Genomic DNA, 21,928 nt, shown 5'->3' with positions numbered 1-21,928 from the left:
ATCTTGCATAGTTTTATCACCACAGGCCCAGATTGCTGCTTTTTTGGTGTTATCAGAAGTCCACGTATTTGAACTAGGATTTTTGTACTGCTCACATATTAGTACAACATCTATTTTCTTTTCATACACTGTTTGCGTTAAGAGTTCTTGTGCGGCTTCAATTTATTTGTAATATTTTCATTATTTTTTCTTTTACAGGCTTCTATGAAAAAAGGACATCTCCGGCTGTTCATCTGATGGTTCGGATTCGTTCCTCCTTTGCTTTTACACAGGACACAGACTGGTTCCTTACGACAGACCTTTGCAAAGTGATCAGCTTCTCCGCATCTCATGCAGCATTTGCTTCTATGTCTGGATTCATACATGTTTTTGCGATATGCCCAATTCAAAGCATCGGCAGCATTTCTTCAAGTTTGCTTTTTTGTGAATTCTGTAAACTACCCAGCCAATCTTAATTTTTCGAGCGCCTAGAAGCTGCCTTGCCCGTTACACTGGGAGTGTTCATAGTTTTTGATCAATATCTAAAAAACCGAAGCTAGTTCGCACGTATGTATCGGGTGATTTTTTAAGAGCTTTTTTTTTAAAAAAAAAACGCATAAAATTTGCAAAATCTCATCGGTTCTTTATTTGAAACGTTAGATTGGTTCATGACATTTACTTTTTGAAGATAATTTCATTTAAATGTTGACTCATGTGGTTTCAACAAGATGGCGCTACATGCCACACAGCTCGCGATTCTATAGCCATTTTGAGGGAAAACTTCGGATAACAATTCATCTCAAGAAATGGACCCGTAAGTTGGCCACCAAGATCATGCGATTTAACGCCTTTAGACTATTTTGTGTGGGGCTACGTCAAGTCTAAAGTCTACAGAAATAAGCCAGCAACTATTCCAGCTTTGGAAGACAACATTTCCGAAGAAATTCGGGCTATTCCGGCCGAAATGCTCGAAAAAGTTGCCCAAAATTGACTTTCGAATGGACCACCCAAGACGCAGCCGCGGTCAACATTTAAATGAAATTATCTTCAAAAAGTAAATGTCATGAACCAATCTAACGTTTCAAATAAAGAACCGATGAGATTTTGCAAATTTTATGCGTTTTTTTTTTTAAAAAAGTTATCAAGCTCTTAAAAAATCACCCGATATATATACAGACAGGCGGGCATGTCTAAATTAACTCAGATCGAGGCTGGCCATTTGTATACATATATACTTTATAGGGTTCCCACGTTTCCTTCTGGATGCTTAAAATACTCTAATCAGGGTGTAAGAAATCTTTTTGTGCCCCTTCTATTAATAGAGAAATTTTCCTTTTTATGAAGTATGGTCTCACTCCAGAGATGGCGGAGTACATGATATTAATAACCAGTATGATATAAGAGTTCTGAGTCCACTGAAGTGTTGGAAAAAATTTGATTCACGTAGGCATTAGTTGCAACTCAAAACTAGACTTTCTTAATTTTGTGTTTTTTTAATACTTAAAATAAATTTATTGTACTGAAATATTGTAACTGTGGACATTTTTCGGAATACAATGAACACATTGTTTAAGCTCCTATGGAAATGCTGCGTGCTTAAATGTTTTTCGGGTATACCAAACAATACTCTTATTAATTCAGAAATATTTAAACGACAAATTTTCAGTACTTCAGATTCACCTATAGAAAATCATACAAATACACTTCATAAATATGCCTTAGGCACGGAACGGTATATGCGGTATAAAGTCAATCATATAGCCAGAATAATTTCCGAAAAGTATCACGGTTACGACCTGAGCAACTAACATTGTCACAATGCCATACAGAGGTCCCAGTCCAAAATCTTTAGAACGATAACGGCTTCACCATAGCACATTCGAAAATAAAACATTAACAGGGATCTTGGTATTCTTATAGTAAAGAAAGATGCAGAGGACAGCAGAAAACAATATATGGAAATATCCAATCCTTGGTGCAATTTCAAATCGTATCCCAAAAGAAAAGAAGATATCTACCAGCCTTCTTAAGAGCAACGTATTTGCAAATAGGCTCAAGCACAACCTTGAGCTCGTTAAGTTTTAAAATGGTTTAAGATTATATTACTTTTTGATAGACTTTAAATATGCAGATTGAATAAATAAAGAAATGCTTAAAACAAATGTAAACAAAAATCATTGTACGGTTCCGTCCGCTAATAGCCGGTCCCATCGTATTATTTATTAATGTTTACGAATTTCTTCAGTAAAAAGTACAAACATTCAGCCGAAAAAATTTTATTTTCAGAAATGTTCTAATTTTGTTGTTTTTTTGTCAGCTTTTATTTGGAATTTCTCTCTTTCACCTCCGATATCATTCACCGATGTTCTATTTTAATTTATATTCTATTTTAAATTCAGTCCGATAGATACTCATGTCCAGAGTATGTCGAAGATCGTGAAGCTGCTCGAATATCAATAAGTGATTTGAAGTGAAGAATGCAAATTTTATAGTAAGCAAGCTTTATTGCAAATTATTCGACGACAAGGATAAAAATTTAGTTATATGCGTCATAACTATTAACTTAAAAAATTTAGTTTTCTTGGTGAAGTTCTGAATAGATAAATATTTATAGATACCCAATATAACTACTCTGACAAGAAAATAATTGCAGTTGATTGTGAATATTGAAATTAAGAGTTCATAAGTTGTGACGTACGAAAAAATTCAAGCTAGAAAGTATTTTACAAATCTAAATTACTTTTACACATATAAATAAGCATATAAGTGTGAATTCATATGTATATTCACAAATAGGTGTTTCAAATGGATTATTACGAAAACATCTAACTGTAATATATGCTATGCAAAAAACGCACAGAAAAATTGCATCTTTAGGTTTACATATGCACAAAATTAAAATTTTGTGTTCTATTTTATGCCTTTGAAATTTGAGTACGTACCAAAATACATTCAGCATATAATGTACACATAAGAGAATTATATACAAATATACATTTGTATGCAAACTAGTGTGCATGTGTTAAAAAATAAATATATAAAAGACAGTAAGTTCAGTGAAAAGTGAAATTTATGAAATAAGTCAACAACAACATTAACATATTTTTCTTTGGGATACACTTAAACGTATTTTGCTAGTGTAGATATTTTCATGAATATTTTATGAGTAAGACAATGTATTTATAGTTCGACTGAGTCAAACACAATATAGAATTAAAAATAGTCTTACGAAATTAGTTAGAAAAAAGATATATAAGAGAAAATATTTGGGCAAAACGTAACAAAAAAGTACGTTTAACAATTACAACTTTTATATTTCCTTCGATCTTTTAGATTGATGTGCGCATGAATTATTCGCTTCGTGGCTTTGTATTTTTTCCTGCGCTTGTAGTCGTGTACATTCACGAGTGCATATAAATAACAGGAATTCGTACAATTGAACGAGTGAAATAGTTGAAATTAAAAAAAAATGTCGATAATATGTATATTGGCAGTAAGCAAATATTATTACGAAATTTAATATAATGATCGAAAGTATTCTCGCTAAGGTTCGCGATTTGGTAAGATACTTGTGATATTGTAAATATACATATCATCCAAAAAATCGCTCAGAAATAATTTTCTATCGTCATCAATGCAGCTACATTCAGTGCTAAGGAGTGTGTAAACGTTGACCACCAGTAAAATCTTGAAAAGTCGCATAATAAAAAAACACATTCTTAAAATAATCTAAAATAATTATTTATGTGCTTGCAGTATGAATTTCCTGTATGTATGAGCTTAATACAGATTATAAACAAATATTGCTCTTAAAAGTATATAATGTTTCAACGAAAATCGACTTTAATTAAACTTAATTACTATTACCAACTAACACTACTTCAAATTTACATTATTGGAGCAGATATGTAAATTATATTCAATACATACATATATGTGAAAAAAATATGTTGTTTATTCATAATTCAGGTTAAAAAGGAGCTAGATATATCACTCGTCTTTCTCTTTTGCGTTATATCCCGTCATAACATTTCTACGTTTTGGAACGACTACATGGTTATTTAGATCCAAACAATTATGGACTCATTGAATTTGTCGATGTAGTCACATTCTGTTAATATCTTTACTCTACAATCCCCTCTCTACTTAGTCTACTAAGTGGGGTAAAAAACAATACATGTGTGTAGTGAAATACATCGATTTTTCGAAAAATATATTCAGAACAACATCGGTGCAATATGTTTATGATTAAATAATCACGGTCGATCATTGTGAAATTTGCTTAAAAACACTCGAACTCCCTCCATATAACGGTTAAGTTAAAAACTACTAATCGTGCGCTAACTCGTTAGGAAAATGCGTCAAGAGTAATAAATTTCACATCCGAAATGGCATGGAATTACTTCATAGGAGCTTGTGACAAAATTAAACAATGGGCGTGGCGCAATCGAAACTTAAAAAAAAATTTATATGTCCCTTAATGTATATATATTACGGTGTGAAAATGAACGAAATCGGACAAACACCAAGCCTACTTTCCATTTAACACAATTTCAAATTTCATTAGCTTCTTTCACTTTCAATTTTAAATCCCATTATACGAAGCAAGATACAATGAATATATAGGGATAAAACTTTGTAACAGTTTAAGTTCCCAGATATCAAATATGTGGACCTCAGAGTCTATGGCTGACTTTTTACCGGAAATTGTTGCCACTCTCAACGATATAATAATTAAACTTAGATACCGTCTTGTGTCTTGGTGCTGAAAGTATTTAAAATCAGGATATTGTTTTCCATAGCTAACATAACATATATAGCATAAATATAACTTATAAATATTTTCAGTTGACTTTACACCACACACATTGGTCAATAAATGAGTTATCTTAATGAAATTCAGAGTGAATCTCATTTAAATAACAATTTATTTTTATGCTAAAAAAATATAAAATTTGCCCTAGCTCCCATATACCTAATATTAAATCGTATATACAAGTATCTGTCAAGATGTAGAGTCTCTAGAGAAAATTTAAAGAAAACATAACACTGAATATATTACAGTTTAATTCCGGAAATGTCTGAAATCAGTCCTCGAATTACGCATCTCTCGGTTACTAACTATAATGAATTTTGTCATTTAGCATAATTTATATACAATATGTCAGTCAGTGCATGAATTATCTTCACAAAATTGTGATTTCGGACTTTCCACCTGACTTTGAACCGTTTATGTAGGTCAAAACGTGTGTTTTTTTAATTAAGTTAAGTGCATAAGTTTGCTTAAAAATTATGTTATGTCTTGGCCTTCGTCTAAATTTAGCCTCTGCGATTGAGTTTATTTCAGATATGTCTTATTTGAGGATTATTTTAACATATATTTCGCTAGTGGGAGGTAAATTCTAATTTTAAAACTATTTTAGTATGTAACGTATAATATAAGTTAATAAGATACAAATTTGATTGTGATCAATTTTAAAATTGCGAGAGTATAAAATATTCGGTTACACCCGAATTTAGTCTTTCCTTACTTGTTGTTTAATGCAGTTCTATTTTGATTTCAAACACAACTCACTGATTTTTATTTATTTTAAATATTTCTAGGTTGCAAGAGCGTCGTTACTAGAGAGTGAGAGAGCGTATAATTTAAGAGTAATCTGCAAATTATCTTTAGTTAAGGTCCAACCAAATTTATACAACCGACTTACGTTTTTTACCTGCTTCAAGTAGAGTTCGAAAACCAATAGCAACGCCTAAACATCTACTAACGAAAATCCAAATCTGTGATTACCATTTTAAAGGGCACATGGATAATAATTAATAATTAAATTGCAAGGTGCTTCTGTTATTTTAAACGCTCAGCATGGGAGTTGCTGAAGAATTTGCTCCCAGCTTCGTAAAGAAGCCACAACTTCGGCAAGAGGATGATGGCAATCGGTTAATTTTTGAATGTCAGCTGTTTTCGTCCCCTAAGCCTGACATTGAATGGTATCGCAGTGACAATTTATTAACAGAAAATGAAAGAACTAAATTCAAAACACAACCAATTGCTGATAACAAATTCACAGTTATATTAGAACTTGATGATGTCATCGAAGCAGACGCTGGGCTATACAAAGTTAAAGCAAAAAATAAATCAGGAGAGGTTTCAGCATCAATAAACTTAAATTTCCGACGTAAGTATGCCTTACTATGTTATCTATATCTAAAGCATATTTTGAGCAGTTCTATAAACTATATTCTCTATCTTATATATAAAATATATACTCGTTTATTCTTGTAGAAGGTCCTTACGGAGGACTCTTTTGCAAAATCATCTTCGATTTTGCAATCATATACATGTATATACTATTTATATAAAATTAAGTCGTGTTAGTTACACAATTAATAACTCAAGAACAAAGTAGATTAGAACCAGGGAACGGACTAATGTTATTTTTTATCATGCCATATAAAAATCAAAACAATTCATGTATCAAAAAATTATTATTCAAATCATGTGTTATATTATTATACATATTATATTAATGTAAGAATCATTTGAATAGGAATATATTGATAAAAATATGCTACTTAAAAAAGATACATATACACGCAGCTACTGCCAGGGTAGAGTAATTTTGCATACAAATATGGATTACATATACTGATTGTAATTCAGCCTCCTTTTTCGCAGAGTATAAGAACCTTTCTAATATTACCAATGAGAAATCACAATAGTTGCCTTCAATCTTTACTATCAAAATACTTTTTTCGAAAATAACATTCGATTTTTTTAGAAACTGATACAAAATATGAACATTTGAGGGGAACCGTAATCTTATTATTTGTAAATACTTTTAATTCAAAAATTTGAAATTAAAAATTGGATATTCAAAAGTTGGGACTTAAATTTGAAAATTTGATTAAATAATATTTTTATTTCACAAATTGTAGATTAAAAATTATATATTTTAGTTTTTAATTAAATTAAATTTTTTTTCCAAAATAATTATTGAACATTAATGAAAGATAAATCACATTCCAAGTTTGCTTACCAGTACTCTAGAGTATTGAAAAAGATGCCTCTGTGTGAGGTCTAGTTCAAAATGATAGAACATGAAGAACGCAATCACGAAAAAATTTTAATTATTTCTTAATTATGTATATGCGTGGAAATTTTTTATATTTTTTGATCCGGCATCTGGTAATTTTTATCCACGTATTTGCGGTTAATTTTTCTTTTTAAGTTAAAAAAAAATGATTCAAATGTTATTTCAATATGGTTTTTTAATGCATTATTTGCTACCCCGATTATAGCTCACTTATATTATGCAACTCTTATATTTGTGGTAATTTTATTAAAATCAAGAAAATTTATAACAAGTTTTCAAAAATGAATTAACTGGTTTTGCATTATTTTTTGTCCACGAACAGCCGCTGACGAACCAAAAGAAAAGTAAGCAACAACTCACCTCATAAAAAATGCTAACTAATATATTAAACCGCATGTACAGCGAAGTATTCTACGAGTATGCTACTTGAGCGGTATCCTACTTGATAATGAATTGTTTTTATTCTTTCTAGTTATAATATGGTTTCAATAAAATACATCCAATAAAAAATTAATTAGTACGCTTTGAATTGTTTGCTCATAACGTCCAACTATAGCTTACCGCGTCTAACAAACTAAACATGTACGCACTAATAGTTATTCTCAGAGTTACATGCATAAGAAAGTTGTATGAAACCGATTATGGCTCACTTTGATACAGATTAAGAAACTCTTGTTCTTAATATATTTATATCGCCATTGACATAGTCATATATGATCCTGAAGTTATTAACATTATATTTTTTTCTACAATCTAACATTTTTACATATTATGCTACCATCGCTCTTTGCTTTTCTTTTGTTTAATTTTTGCACAAAACCTTCAGATGGCCAGTTTGATATCAGTGATTCTGATCGGTAAGTTTCGCTGCTTTTCATGTTAAACCGTTAATTTGCATTATTTTAGTGGAATTTCCATTACTTTGTTTGTTATTAACCTTTTTCATTATAATAGACAAATCGACGGATTCGCGCCGACTTTCGCGAAAAAACCCGCTATCCGACAGGAGGATGATGGAAAACGTCTGCTCTTCGAATGTCGCGTCAATGCAGATCCGATACCAACCATTAGCTGGTTTCATAATGGAAATCTTGTTAAGGAATCGTCAAGGCATAAAGTAAGTATACGAGTATAGTATACAGCTAAACGAATATGTGTACGTGTGCAATATTATCCATCCATTCTTTCAAATGATATAACAGTTGTCTTTGAAAAAATTGAAGATCCTCAAAAAGGAGCAGCACTTGTGATGCAGCCCTGTCCATTACCAAAGCTTGCAAGAAATCTTTTTTTCGCGTTAAAAAATGTTGCGGTAACCATTTTGGTTTTCTTTAAATTATTATAATTGCTTCTAAGTCTAATATTTTAAAAATACGAAAAAAATTTATTTTTATTTCTCATTTCAACAATTTAAAATCGTAAAAATATGCAAAACAAAACTTTGTTAGCATTGAAGATAGGAACTAAACCACTTTAATAAACTATCCGCATACTCTCTTGTACTAATTAAACGCAATAACTATTTTGTTGCTTTTACATGTAACTTTTTTGGACAAGAGAGCAGAAGCGAACAGAAAAATTGCGAATCGAAGTCAGCTAATGTGAGATAATCGTGTAATAATAATATCTTAATTATTTGTCAATGTATCGACTGTATCGTATCATTCATTATTTTATCTTTGTTTACTTATTTCAGATGACAATTCTAAAAGATGTAAATTCATACTTTGCTTCCTTAGAAATTAAAAATGTTACTGTTGAAGACGCTGGAAAATACAAAGTAAATGCAAAAAATGAGCTCGGTGAGAGCAATGCCACTATAAGCCTGAACTTCGACAGTAAGTTACACTTTAATACAGTTAAGAATATTAAGCAAATCATTAAATTTTTGTAATCACATATTGTGATGATTAAGGCATATTGAATAGTATTCGCTCTTTCTTAACATATAAATTAGAATTTTACGTTTCACATTAAGTACAGTATCTGGTTTCGGTGCAGTTCAACTTAAATTGTGTTTATTAAAAAAGCAAACACAATATCATTCCATCTCTTCTTACATAACGCGGCTTTACATTTTTCACTTTGCAATTTAAATTAGTGGTACTAATTTAATGTCGCAAACTTGTCACATTTATTGCAAACGTCGCACACTATTTATTTTTACATGCAATTTATTTATTTTTTTTATTGCTCCTATCCGATATTGCCACGGAGCGCATTTAGTCATGTTGCCACTTGAGACTGCGACCATACCGAGAGATAAAACTATCACATACAATATTTTAAGTTGGATCAAACTAGACTCAGAGTTCTCAATTTTACTAAAATCAAAATCGGTTGAGCAGAGGCAGTGTCTACCAATAGAGAGGGCGTGATTCTCACAGCTCGCGGTCTACGGATTTTTGTCAAATTTTCCTAACGCTCAGTAAGGTTTGCTATTTCATCGTATCACGTCCTCGCGTGGTTGCAGGAAACGCAATTATCCAAAAGTAAGCTTTATATCACAAGTCGACACGGACGATCTATATTACCTACAAGCCAGTGCTTCGCATCTAGCTTTCACGTCTAAACATGGATACATTGCGTGCAAAGTTTGACAACTCGTTATTTTCGAGAAATGGCGAAGTTAATAGATCATGTGATATAACGCCTCTAGATTATGTTCTATGGGGATACGTTAAGCCAAAGTCGTACCCCAATCAATCAACAACGCTCCAGGAGCTCGAAGACAACATTCGGCGTACTATAGCCCGAATTCCAGCCGAAGTTCTGTTTCGGGTCACCGAAAATTGGCGTAAACGGAATGAGTTATGCAAACTGAGCCGTGATGGCCATTTGGCCGACGTTTTGTTGCCATAAAATTATCTGCAAAAACAATTCCATTTTGACCGAATTTGAGTGATTTATTTATTATTTAACATAACGTCGCTCTTGTAGGTAGATCCTTTATATAGATAGACAGTTCAAATAAGTTAAAAAGGTGACATTTATACAATAACATTACTAGTAAATATTTTTTTATGAATTCGAGTCATTTAAACCATTCAAAAATTCAGCATCTTAAAAAAATCGAAATCTTGTGCTCAATTTGTCATTTTCTCTTTTGGCGCTTTTTTTTATGAAAATGAAATAATGATTTTGAATGGGAAAGTAAAAAAGATATTCAAATTATTGACCATTACTTTTTGCACATTTTGACTATCTTTTTGGCAATTTGTGGATAGAATACAAATAGAAATGGTCGTCTTTTGAAGCAAATCAATCAGACACCCAATTTTCGACTTCTGATGTTTGTCCAGGATTAACCCATGATTTTCTCCGTTTAGAATTCTTGAAATAAATCCATTTTTATCGCCAGTGACAATTCTATACAAAACTAATTTTCTCTCCGGTCTTTTTACCCTTCCTATGTACAAGTATGTATGTAAGTATATGACATAAATAATTGTGTCGACAGGCGATTAAGGATAGTTAGTAAAAAGATACAATCTGTATAAAGTCTCATGTGATAATCTTTCACATTTGAATTGCTTGCGAAATATAACTGTTTGAACTTGTTAGATTATAACATTCTTCAAGTTGACTTTTAATCGAATTTAGGATGTTCACAACTTTTTCCTTTACAACAAGCGTTTTTATACTCTTACAACATGTTGCTACATAGTACATATAATGGTTTTGATCACGTAACAGTACAAAAAGAGCTATACATACATGTATAAATGATCAGGATTATGAGACGAGTTAAAATCTGAGTGAATGCCTGCCGGTCCTTCCGACCGTCCGTCCATCCGTGCAAGCTGTAACTTGAGATATCGTAATGCAACTTGGTACATACCTATGTATGTTCCTTGGCAAAAAAGCAAAGTTTGTAAATGAACCCCTATCACGTCCACAAAACGCCATTAAAGAAAAACATATAATGTGCTATAACTAAGCACAAAATTAAAATATAGAACTTTAATTTGGCAGAGAAGATCGCTGTAGCAAGGGGCACCTGAGAGCAAACAGTTTTTGAAAAAGTGGGCGTGGCCGCACCTTCCAATAGGTATAATGTACATATATCTCACGCCGTTCAAGCCAAAATAACCAAATTCGATCAAGATAAATCCTATAAGAACCCCTATCGGCAGTGTGAAAATGAATGAAATCTGGTCATAACCCCACTCACTTCCCATATAACGGTACTGTTAAAAACTACTAAAATCGCGATAAATTAATGACTAAAAACTTCAAAGGCGTTCAATTTTACCACCGATATGGTAATTATTAGGCGGCTTTATAAGAGTCGGGTCCAAATTGGTCAACGCCCTGTTGAACGCCCCCTTTCGGAAAAAATCAGACTACAACTACACTTACTTCCTATATAACACAATTAAATTTTTTTAAAATATTTTACATTTCGATATACAAAGCAGGAAGTAATTCATGTAACGAGATAAAATTTCCACGAATAGTACCTTTGACCTTTGACTTTAAAAATTATCCAAATCGAACTAAAACTGTTCAAGCTCTATGTACTAAGTATGCGGACTCCAGTACCTATCCGCGTAATTTTATACCGCATATATCGTATCTTCCAATATAATAGCTATCTTAATAAAATAGAGAGAGCGTATTATACTCAAACCAATATATTTCTGTGCCTGGAATTGATAAAAAGACCTAACCACCATGTAACTAATATCAGGATTTTCTAAACACACGGCTGACTTTACTCCATATAATTGGTTATGTATGTACATATATGTATGTATACATGTGGAACCTTGACGAAACGTTGGGAGCATTTTTAGTCTGTGATATGTTAATTGTATGTAGTCGTGGTTAAAATAGACAAAAAGGTGGTCAATTTTCATCATCATCATCGATATCATCGAATAATTGATGTTTAAAATTAACATGTTTTTATTTTAATATAAAGTTCTGCCAGCACTTGAAGGAATTTCACCGCCTTTGATTCCTTCGTTGCAAGAGATTTTTTACTACATACCATCTATGAAAATTCTATAAAGCCTTACATAAAAAGCCGAATATCTCGAGAAGTATTAATGATAGCAGTTTTGACCTCAGATCTTTTTTACATTTTTACATTAATTTACATTTTTTCTATAGCTCTTGTCATTCACGAGATATATTTAAAAAAATGCGAATTTCAGGTTTAGAGCCCCGTACTACCTCACCGGTGTGAGTTTCGACTTTGTCGCAAGGGGCACTTTTGTAGAGTGTGCAATTCTGAGAAATATGTGTCTAAAGCAGTCTCGACCAAACTATCACACGCACAAAATTATACAAATGTTAGTTAAGAAGAACAAGAAGCGAAGCAAGTATCGAAACAAAAAGTAAACAAAGCAGCTACACCGAAAAAAGTTTTCATAATTAAAAAATATGTTTATTTTAGTTTATTCAATTATTTTATTAATGTCCATATTCATAATTTTTGATTCTCATTAAATCGCATATATGTTTGTCCGTTTGGTGGTTTCTACATTTATTTCGGATTATTTTAAGATTGGAAAAGGCAGCTTCACAGTTGTAGGTTGAACAAAACATCGAATAAAGCTTGTAGATCTCGTTTATTGTGTTCTTATATAAAGTTGAATCCAGATTCTTCCGAAAGCACAGTTACGCTCCTTTGCAGACTCCTTAGTTCAGTTTGAAGAGGTTCTTTTTGCTGACTTAAGTCACATATAAGTGGGCTATCGTGGAGAATAATAATGTTGCTAATTTTATCAAAATCCTTGAATCTCTTATTGAAATTAATAACGATTGATTCCAATACTTCCACATATTCATCCAATTTACTCACGTTTGCTGTTTCCAATATTATTTCTTCTGTACGTGGTAAACTTGTGACTTTTTTCTCCTTAAGTTCGCTAATCAAAATATTTAATTTTCTTTTAAATTGTCCAACATTATTAATAAGTTCCGATATAAATTTATTTTTGCCTTGTAAAGCGAGATTTAATTCATTTATAAAGCTGGTAATATCACTCAGAAAGGCAAGGTCTAGTTGGAAATCTTTGTTGGACATTATGTTCGCTAAGCTTAAAGATTCCTCATCATTGAGCTCTTGAAGGAAAAGTTGGACTTCATCTTTGAGATTAAACAATCTTTGTATACTTTTCCCACAACTGAGCCATCTAACTTCGGTATATAGAAGCAGGTCTTGATAATCCGAAGATAGTTCTTCAAGAAAAAGTTTAAACTTTCGGTGGCTCAGAGCGTGGTGTGCGCCTCTTATTTTATTAATTATTTTGATGGAAACTTTCATGGCTTTAACAATATTTAATTTTTTAGCAAATAACGCCTGCTGATGGATTATATCGGGTGGTTTTTTAAGAGCTTGATAACTTTTTTAAAAAAAAACGCATAAAATTTGCAAAATCTCATCGGTTCTTTATTTGAAACGTTAGATTGGTTCATGACATTTACTTTTTGAAGATAATTTCATTTAAATGTTGACCGCGGCTGCGTCTTAGGTGGTCCATTCGGAAAGTCCAATTTTGGGCAACTTTTTCGAGCATTTCGGCCGGAATAGCCCGAATTTCTTCGGAAATGTTGTCTTCCAAAGCTGGAATAGTTGCTGGCTTATTTCTGTAGACTTTAGCCTTGACGTAGCCCCACCAAAAATAGTCTAAAGGCGTTAAATCGCATGATCTTGGTGGCCAACTTACGGGTCCATTTCTTGAGATGAATTGTTCTCCGAAGTTTCCCTCAAAATGGCCATAGAATCGCGAGCTGTGTGGCATGTAGCGCCATCTTGTTGAAACCACATGTCAACCAAGTTCAGTTCTTCCATTTTTGGCAACAAAAAGTTTGTTAGCATCGAACGATAGCGATCGCCATTCACCGTAACGTTGCGACCAACAGCATCTTTGAAAAAATACGGTCCAATGATTCCACCAGCGTACAAACCACACCAAACAGTGCATTTTTCGGGATGCATGGGCAGTTGGCCACCAAGATCATGCGATTTAACGCCTTTAGACTATTTTTTGTGGGGCTACGTCAAGTCTAAAGTCTACAGAAATAAGCCAGCAACTATTCCAGCTTTGGAAGACAACATTTCCGAAGAAATTCGGGCTATTCCGGCCGAAATGCTCGAAAAAGTTGCCCAAAATTGGACTTTCCGAATGGACCACCTAAGACGCAGCCGCGGTCAACATTTAAATGAAATTATCTTCAAAAAGTAAATGTCATGAACCAATCTAACGTTTCAAATAAAGAACCGATGAGATTTTGCAAATTTTATGCGTTTTTTTTTTTTTAAAAAGTTATCAAGCTCTTAAAAAATCACCCGATACAATGGAATGTGAGTATGTTGATATTTTTTTTATAAAAATATCCCACAAGTCCTTTGTTTTTTCCCAACATAACTCTTGCCCCATCAGTACAAATACTGCTCAGTTTTTCAATGTCTAACAAATTTAAAACATTTTCCTCGATAGCCTTATAAATTATTTCCCCTGTGACATTTTTGTGGAGAGATATCACAATTAAAACTTCTTCTACTGTTTCGAAATTGCTTCCCACTGATTTTGCACAAACAATAAGCTGACATATATTATTTGCATCTGTGGTTTCGTCAAATGATAAGGAAAAATCATACAATTTCTAAGTCTATCTATTGAACATCTAAAAATATATGAACTTATTTGTTCTGTTCGACGGACTAGCGTGGGGCGGGACAAAGGAACAGATTCTAATATCCGGCAGGCATCATAACCTTTGTTTCCAAAACAATTAAAAAATTCAGAGCCCAAATTAAAAAAAAAAAAAAACCTCATCATCAAATGGGCGTCCTTTTTTCGCTAAATAAAGAGCAACTATAAACGACGCCTTTTTCTTTTGCTTACCCTTTTCTTCAGTATCAACTGCTTTGTAAATGTTCATTTTTTTAAATTCGCTAATTTGTTTTCACTTTCGAAAATTTCAAGATTAGAAATATCTTTATGAGAATTTAAAAAATGCTTTTCTAAATTGAAAAGACGCTTACTCTTAAAAGTACTCTTGCACAACATACATTGCGCAAGATTATTTTCATTTTCATACATTAAAAATTTATCAATTTTTTTGCTCAGTGCAAGAATAAATTTTGCCGTAGCGAGCGTCTGATTTGCTTTAGCGAATGAGTAAGGTGTTGCTTGTTCAAAATTCAGACAGCAACTAATTTGTTTTCGCTTGTTCAGCTGCGAAGCTTCGGGCATGTTGGTGTGAAAAAACGATCGCTCAACTGTAGGTGTGAAAAAACGAAGACTAAAAATAGTAGGAGCTGGTCGAGGCTGGTCTAAAGTCAAAGCGATGCCATAAAATGCCTCTGAGCTAAGGAAATTTAAAGATAAAAAATTACGATTGTCCTGTATTTTCTGTGGAAAATTTTTACATGCCTTGGTCCAGTCCTTAATGTTAATATTAAGTGCTCAGATTTTCAGGTAATTTTTTTTAGGGATTTCCAAGGAAATTTCATGATGGGATTGAAAAAAAGTTCAAAAACAAACACACAAAAAAATAGTATATAGTATATATGTATATAGTATACTATATTAAAAAAATAGTATATAGTATATACATATATAGTATACTATATTAATATATACTATATACTATTTTTTTTGTTGGCTTGACCTGTTGATAGTTCAACTCATTAATTCCGTTGTAAATACTCATTTTGCAAAGCAATAATAATTTACTCAATTGTTTTTGCTTCAAGCATATTTGTATTCGCCTAGAGCTTATATTCTAATAGGTGCTTTTTTTGTTGACAACACTTCTTTGTTTAATTAATGCAATTAATTTTTGATTAATCTTATGCTATTTTAATACTTCACTTCCTCTAATCAACTGAAAATATTTCTTTTTAATCGTAAGCATTTTGTCCAAAACCGGGTTTATATACATTATATAAAAGGATAGGAATGCTACACATTTTCATGCAAATTACAAAAAACAAATAACGCCGGAGCTAATAAAAATGTCACATTACGTCTTATTCCTTCTAAGTTATGCGCGTTTTCTGATACTCAGTAGCAGAAATATTAGGTTTATAATTTGCAAATGCTATGTGTACGTACATACATATGTTAATATGTTATCTAAAATCTTTTAAGCTGAAACAGGTATTTTCAATTTAATTTAAGAAAATAGCCAAATCTTAATATATCCTAGCCCAAGTACTATGTATTATGAGAATAAAAAAAATATGAAACTACTGTGGAATATGGCTAGAATGTAGTGATCGTATTGCATAGATTACCTTATTGGCGACAAATTTTTGACATGAATTTCGGACACGTAAACCTTTTTTCTACTTTTCATTGTAAAAGTTGTTGAAATATTATGCATACGAAATTATCATTCCGTAACAAATAAACTTATTAAACGACTTATTCATGGTCTTGTCATTGGACAAATCATTTGATATGTCTTTCATCTACATGAAATGGGTCGATTCTATTTCTCACGTCCAGTGCACATAATATTATCTTCGACCTTCCGAATAGTTTTAAAACTTTAACAGTGACTATGTCTCAATTCTATTAATTGCGAAATTTTTCTTTCATATCTTATTCATTTTTATCCAAAACATGCTCTAACTCTTCCTTCTTAACCAAGCTTGGTGGGAAGATTGTCTTTTAAAATAAAATATATGACGACAAATGGAATGGAATCAAAAGGCTCTTCTGACATGACAAGGCTTCGACTCACATAGCGGCATTGTCAAACCTAAATTGTTCGAACTGGGCTATGAACTGCTGCCTCATTCATTGTATCCTCTAGATTTGGCTTTCCACGACTTCTTTTTCGTTTCGCCAAAGGTATGGCTGCCGAGATGTTTAAACCTCAGTTTTGCAAAACGTGGACAGTGGAAGAGAAAGTGCTTGGATGTTTCCATCTCACTTTCTTGCAAACAACTTCGACAACTTACGTCCAAAAAGATTTGTAAAAAAGTGTTCTTAAAAGTTTTCAGTAATAAATCCAACGATTGCATAAAATGGACTTTATTGAGAGAAAATAGTTCAGTATATCTTCTGCGTTTTACTCTAGGCTATAAAGATCTAACAGTCACACAGCGGCTGGTTGTCGATAAACTAAGCGCGCCTGGTGGACCTCCATTGTCCTCTTGCGTTATAGTCCTCGACTAGTTTAACTCGCTCCCACTTCGATGCACGTGGGGCAAGAGTGTAGTTTGATGCTATTGATAGTGAAAGCAGGATCTTTTTTATTAATGAGTGACCGCAATGCTTGTATTGCTGCCGCTCTGTTGTCATAGTGCATACCCACGTTCCCGAAAGAGTTCGTACTTCGGAGCAATATGCCTATAGGGTTTGTCCGCAAAGTAATAGGACTGAGTAGATTAAAAACCAATTATTGAACCAATCGTTACAGTTCCTTAAAAGCTTTCAAAATAGATTCCTTCTGCGTCGATGCAGCGCTGCCAATGCGCACTTTTGGAACCATCTTCGCGCACACCTTGCGCATGTTCAAGTGCTTCGTCACAATGGCATGGACCACAGATTTTGATAAATTTAACATCTGGGAAATTAAACGAATACTTAGTTGACTGTCTACGTCAAAACTTTGCGCACCCGAGTCACATTGTCGGTGTATATCGAGTCACATGTCTTTCAGCACGGTCTTCATCAGAGACTTCTTGCTTTGCTTTAACATCTGGGTAAGCCTGTTTGATCATATTAAACGACTTTGTCGCAGATTTACCGAGTTTCACACAGAATTTAGTCGCGTACCTCTGCTATAACGAACGCTGCATTTTCGACTTGCATCACTAACAGAAAGACGTTGCGCGAAAATGTTTGTCCTGACTCTCCAGGTGTTCGGAGACAACAAACCATCCCCTTGTTCGTTAGCTAGGAACGGCTCTACCGAATCCAGTCGGTGCGCGTACGCTCCGAAGTACAGTCGCGGCGGAAGAAAATCAGTCCTATTACTTTCCGGACAAACCCTGAAATGCTATCTTAGGCTGAGCCCACACCAGATTAGTCAAAAACGTCTTTGACTAATAAAACACAAAAACCTCTTGTGCTCTAACCCACACCAAGCGAAGCACAATGCGACATTTTGTCTTTTTGTCTCGCTTGGTGTGCATTGAAATAAAACGAAAAAAGAAGAAAGCGAATCAGTTCTTGCAAAGATGTCGTCGGTTTTGTAATTATATATTAACCTCCTTGCCTCGATTAAAAACACTAATTTCTCCGCGTCAATGTTCATTTTAACAACTTGTATGCAGAATAAAAGCATAAAGAAAATGCGTAATTTTGACTATGAAAACCAACGGTTCAGATATAAGCAACGAAACGTGTTTTTCTGTCGTGTCTTGTCTGTTCCATTCGGTGTGAGTTGGGCCGTAGCTCAGCATGTATGGATCAAAAACAAAGACGGTTTTGTCGCACTTAGTGTGCGTTGGCTGTTTGGAAATACATATGAAGTTCGACAACAGCTCTTCAATTCAAACAAGTCAAATCACGAGCATGCGTTTTGGTTTCGTCTTGTTCGGTGTGGGTTGGCAGATATGAAGCTGTGGGCAGTTGCGTATGAGACAAGAAAAACTGTTTTGACTAACCCGATGTGGGTTCAGCCTTAATAAATGTCACTTCTGCCTTAAAAATACTACAGTGATACGGTAGCCTTAAGCTGAGCTTGACAGAGAACTCCTTGTATAAAGCTGCCCCTCCAACCTTCTCTACTAGCTTTTCCTTTAAGTGAAAAAGCCTCTGGCCTCCACGTAGGACCTTTTCACATAACTAGCTGCCCTGAGCCTTACAACGACCGTTGAAGCAATTCGCCTGCGGGCAATATCCACGTGAACATGTGAACACGCTCAAGCTTCTTAGCGAATGTAGCCTTTTCGAGCGCCCTTCGCAAGGCGAAAACGACATTAAATATTGTTGGCTTTACTGGTTTCGTAAACGTGAAAAACAACCTTTGGTGTGAGGTCCTTATATCGAATACAGTAGTATTAGTCAACCGATGCTTTCCTTACTTTCTCCACATTGTTTGGCCTCCATGAAAGCTTTCTATTAAGGATAAGCCCCAATTACCTCATCTTATCATCATGTTGAAGCCGTTAGCCTTCGAATAGAGGGGGATCCGCCTGGAAACCTATATCTCCTGGTAAATAAAACCATTTAATTTTACTTGGGCTGACGGCTAAGTCGCTACTACCGTTGTATTGTCCACTGCAGTTGCATTCTTGTTATGCCAACAGGACCCGTAGACTTGATAAATTTGAACGAATTCAATGCCCAGGAGGGGCCTTTGCATGCTGGCAATTAATTTTAAATATGTTTATCGTTCAACTTCTTCTCTTCTTCTTATTAAGAAGTACGAGTACCAGCATTTGCCGATATGGTTCCTAGATTCTCTCCAGCCTTTAGGTTTCTTTGATCACATTCAGACATAGCCGCCAACATCTACTTCCATTGCTCGTGGAAGGTGGCACCATCTGCTCTGCTGCGGTCGTACATGCCAAACTCTACTAAGCTGGCGAGTTTTGCGATTTCGGTCAAACCTTTTATGTGACATAAAAGAAGGTCGGGTGTTTTTTGGGGTAAGTTTTTGTAATCAGATATGTATCGAATGATTACTACGCCCATCTCCACGTTTTGGTTATGAAGGTAACTACTAAACTACGATAACTGTCTAACAAATAATACGAACTGACTTTGTCAGTTGAATGTGCAGTTGCATTGCAATCGGGTGCCGGACCCGCTAGAGATTTTAGATGAGCCTCGAACCCTACCAAGGTGGTTAGTTTGTCCATTCCACACTGCCAAATGGTACTGAAAATGCCTAGCACACCGGACGTTGTCTAACGAATAATACCAGTAATGTTAAACTTTTACAATCTTTACCTTTGGTACGCGCGATACCTTCCTAACATTTTGTGAACGTGTTTTATTTAGTACAAAGTGGTGTACAAATAAAAATGTAAAGGTATACGAAATGTATTACTTTAGTTATTTTTTTAGCAAATTAAAATACTCTGAAGCCTTTAACTTTTTAGATCTGAATGAGTCCTAATGTTTGGCTATATCTATAATTATAAGATTTCAATAACCTTTTACATGGTATGGATTGGTATGATTTTTAATATTAAGTAATATATGTATTTATTTCCATAACTTAATACCTGGGGTATCAAAATTTATGCATTGAAATTAATTAACTGATGAGGGTAGTTATGTGTAAGCTTTCAATCTCGACATTGTATCCGATTTCGCATCATATCCTATGAAAACACATAATATTATATAACATTACAAAAAATTAGTGTATAAGTTCCAAATTTTTTATAATTCAATATACGTAAGCTCAGTACTTTCGGATTAAACAAATGTTCAAAAGTTAAAGCCATCCAATCTATATGTTGTATAAATTTAGGCGATGAAGCACCGGTGCCTGAAGACGGTATTAAACCGACATTTACTGAACGTCCAGTTATACGCCAAAGTGAGGACGGAGGCAATGTAACCTTTGAATGCAGATGTGTCGGAGATCCAAAGCCAACCGTTACGTGGTACGAACTTATAAACAATATATTCATGACAAAATTGAACGATAAACTCAGTATTGAAAATATGCACTTTACTCTCCTCAACACGAATAAAATAGTAAGAATTTTAGTTATGATACTTCTAAAATTCTAAATTCTTAGCATGTACAAATGTAAATATGTATGGTACAACCTGAATTTTGCGTTTTCAATTCACCGAGCGTTAGAGAAAAATGTTTAAATAAGCATTCAACACTTCCGGTGTAACTCTGACCAAACTATCTTCTGACACATTCATAATTATGTTGCGATTCACACTTTTTTGGAGAAACTATTCGTTCAGCTTGGGAACCGATTTTAGCAACCCCTTAGATTTGTTTCTTGTAAACAAATATAATTTGTTTAAAATTTAAAAACTTAAATTTTCAATTTGAGTCTTTCACACTAAGCTCTATGCAGCTCTATGCAAAGCAAAACTTTATAGCATTGAAGACAGCGGGTATTAAAAGATCTATCGTTTTTTAATTTTAATGGTGTAAATAGAGTACCGTGCCAAATTTTTGTTAATATATTAAATAAATAAAAATCCATACATTTCTGTTGAGATGAAGGAAAATACGTATTACATACTGAGCTTAAAAAGAAAAGAAAAAACATTATTCGTCGTCCGATTTGTCCTTTTTAAAAAGGTTTCATGGCCAAAAGGAACTCAAGGAAGACGGGAGATATAAAGTGTCCTTATCTTTGGATCAAAAACTATACCACATGGCACGATTAGAAATCAGTAGTGTTATTTCAAGTGATCAAGGAGAATATCGCGCACGTGCGAGAAATCAGCACGGCGAAGGTGTGGCTACAATCAACCTAAACTTTGAAAGCGGCTCAAAAAAGTAAGACAATTTGTGTTCATTTAAATAAAAACTAGTTATACTTCGTGGTTCAGGTGGCAAACATTTTTACATACAAACCTACATCTATAACACTTCTTAAATTTATAATACAAAATACTCGTGGATCCGGCCACGCGTTGCTGTGGTATACATTTTATAATGTTATTCATATAATAAACTATTCAATACAGTGAAAATTTCATTTACGAATAAAGCGAAAACGTTTTTGTCAGTATAAGATTCCAGGGGATTGTACTTGAGGTTTAATTTTGAATATGTTTAAACAAATAAATGTCAATGGAAAAAATAACGAATTTAAGGCTGTTTTCTCAGTTAGGTTAACAGCATCTGTCATTTATATAGTTAAAAAAAGTTTCTTTACCGAAAGAAGGAATCTTTGTTAAGTTTACAAGAACTTTACTGATAAATGGCTGCTAAGCAAAATCATT

The 21,928-nt window shown here is 33.5% G+C and overlaps 1 protein-coding gene across 1 annotated transcript in view; it reads left to right on the top strand.

Annotated features, from left to right (window-relative positions):
* Positions 1-987: 987 nt before the first annotated feature.
* Positions 988-21,928, top strand: part of LOC126766080 (twitchin) — a 125,046-nt gene continuing 104,105 nt past the window's right edge. The window contains 7 exon segments of the mRNA XM_050483779.1: positions 988-2,470; positions 5,584-6,155; positions 7,900-7,930; positions 8,028-8,190; positions 8,770-8,911; positions 20,478-20,613; positions 21,279-21,479. Of these exon segments, the coding sequence (XP_050339736.1) occupies positions 5,843-6,155; positions 7,900-7,930; positions 8,028-8,190; positions 8,770-8,911; positions 20,478-20,613; positions 21,279-21,479 (986 nt within the window). The 5' untranslated portion in view covers positions 988-2,470; positions 5,584-5,842.

The sequence above is a fragment of the Bactrocera neohumeralis genome, unplaced genomic scaffold (genome assembly GCF_024586455.1).
Source record: "Bactrocera neohumeralis isolate Rockhampton unplaced genomic scaffold, APGP_CSIRO_Bneo_wtdbg2-racon-allhic-juicebox.fasta_v2 cluster11, whole genome shotgun sequence".
Lineage (NCBI taxonomy): Eukaryota > Metazoa > Arthropoda > Insecta > Diptera > Tephritidae > Bactrocera > Bactrocera neohumeralis.
Note: the sequence above shows the minus strand (reverse complement) of the source record. Positions and strands in the feature narration are given on the sequence as shown.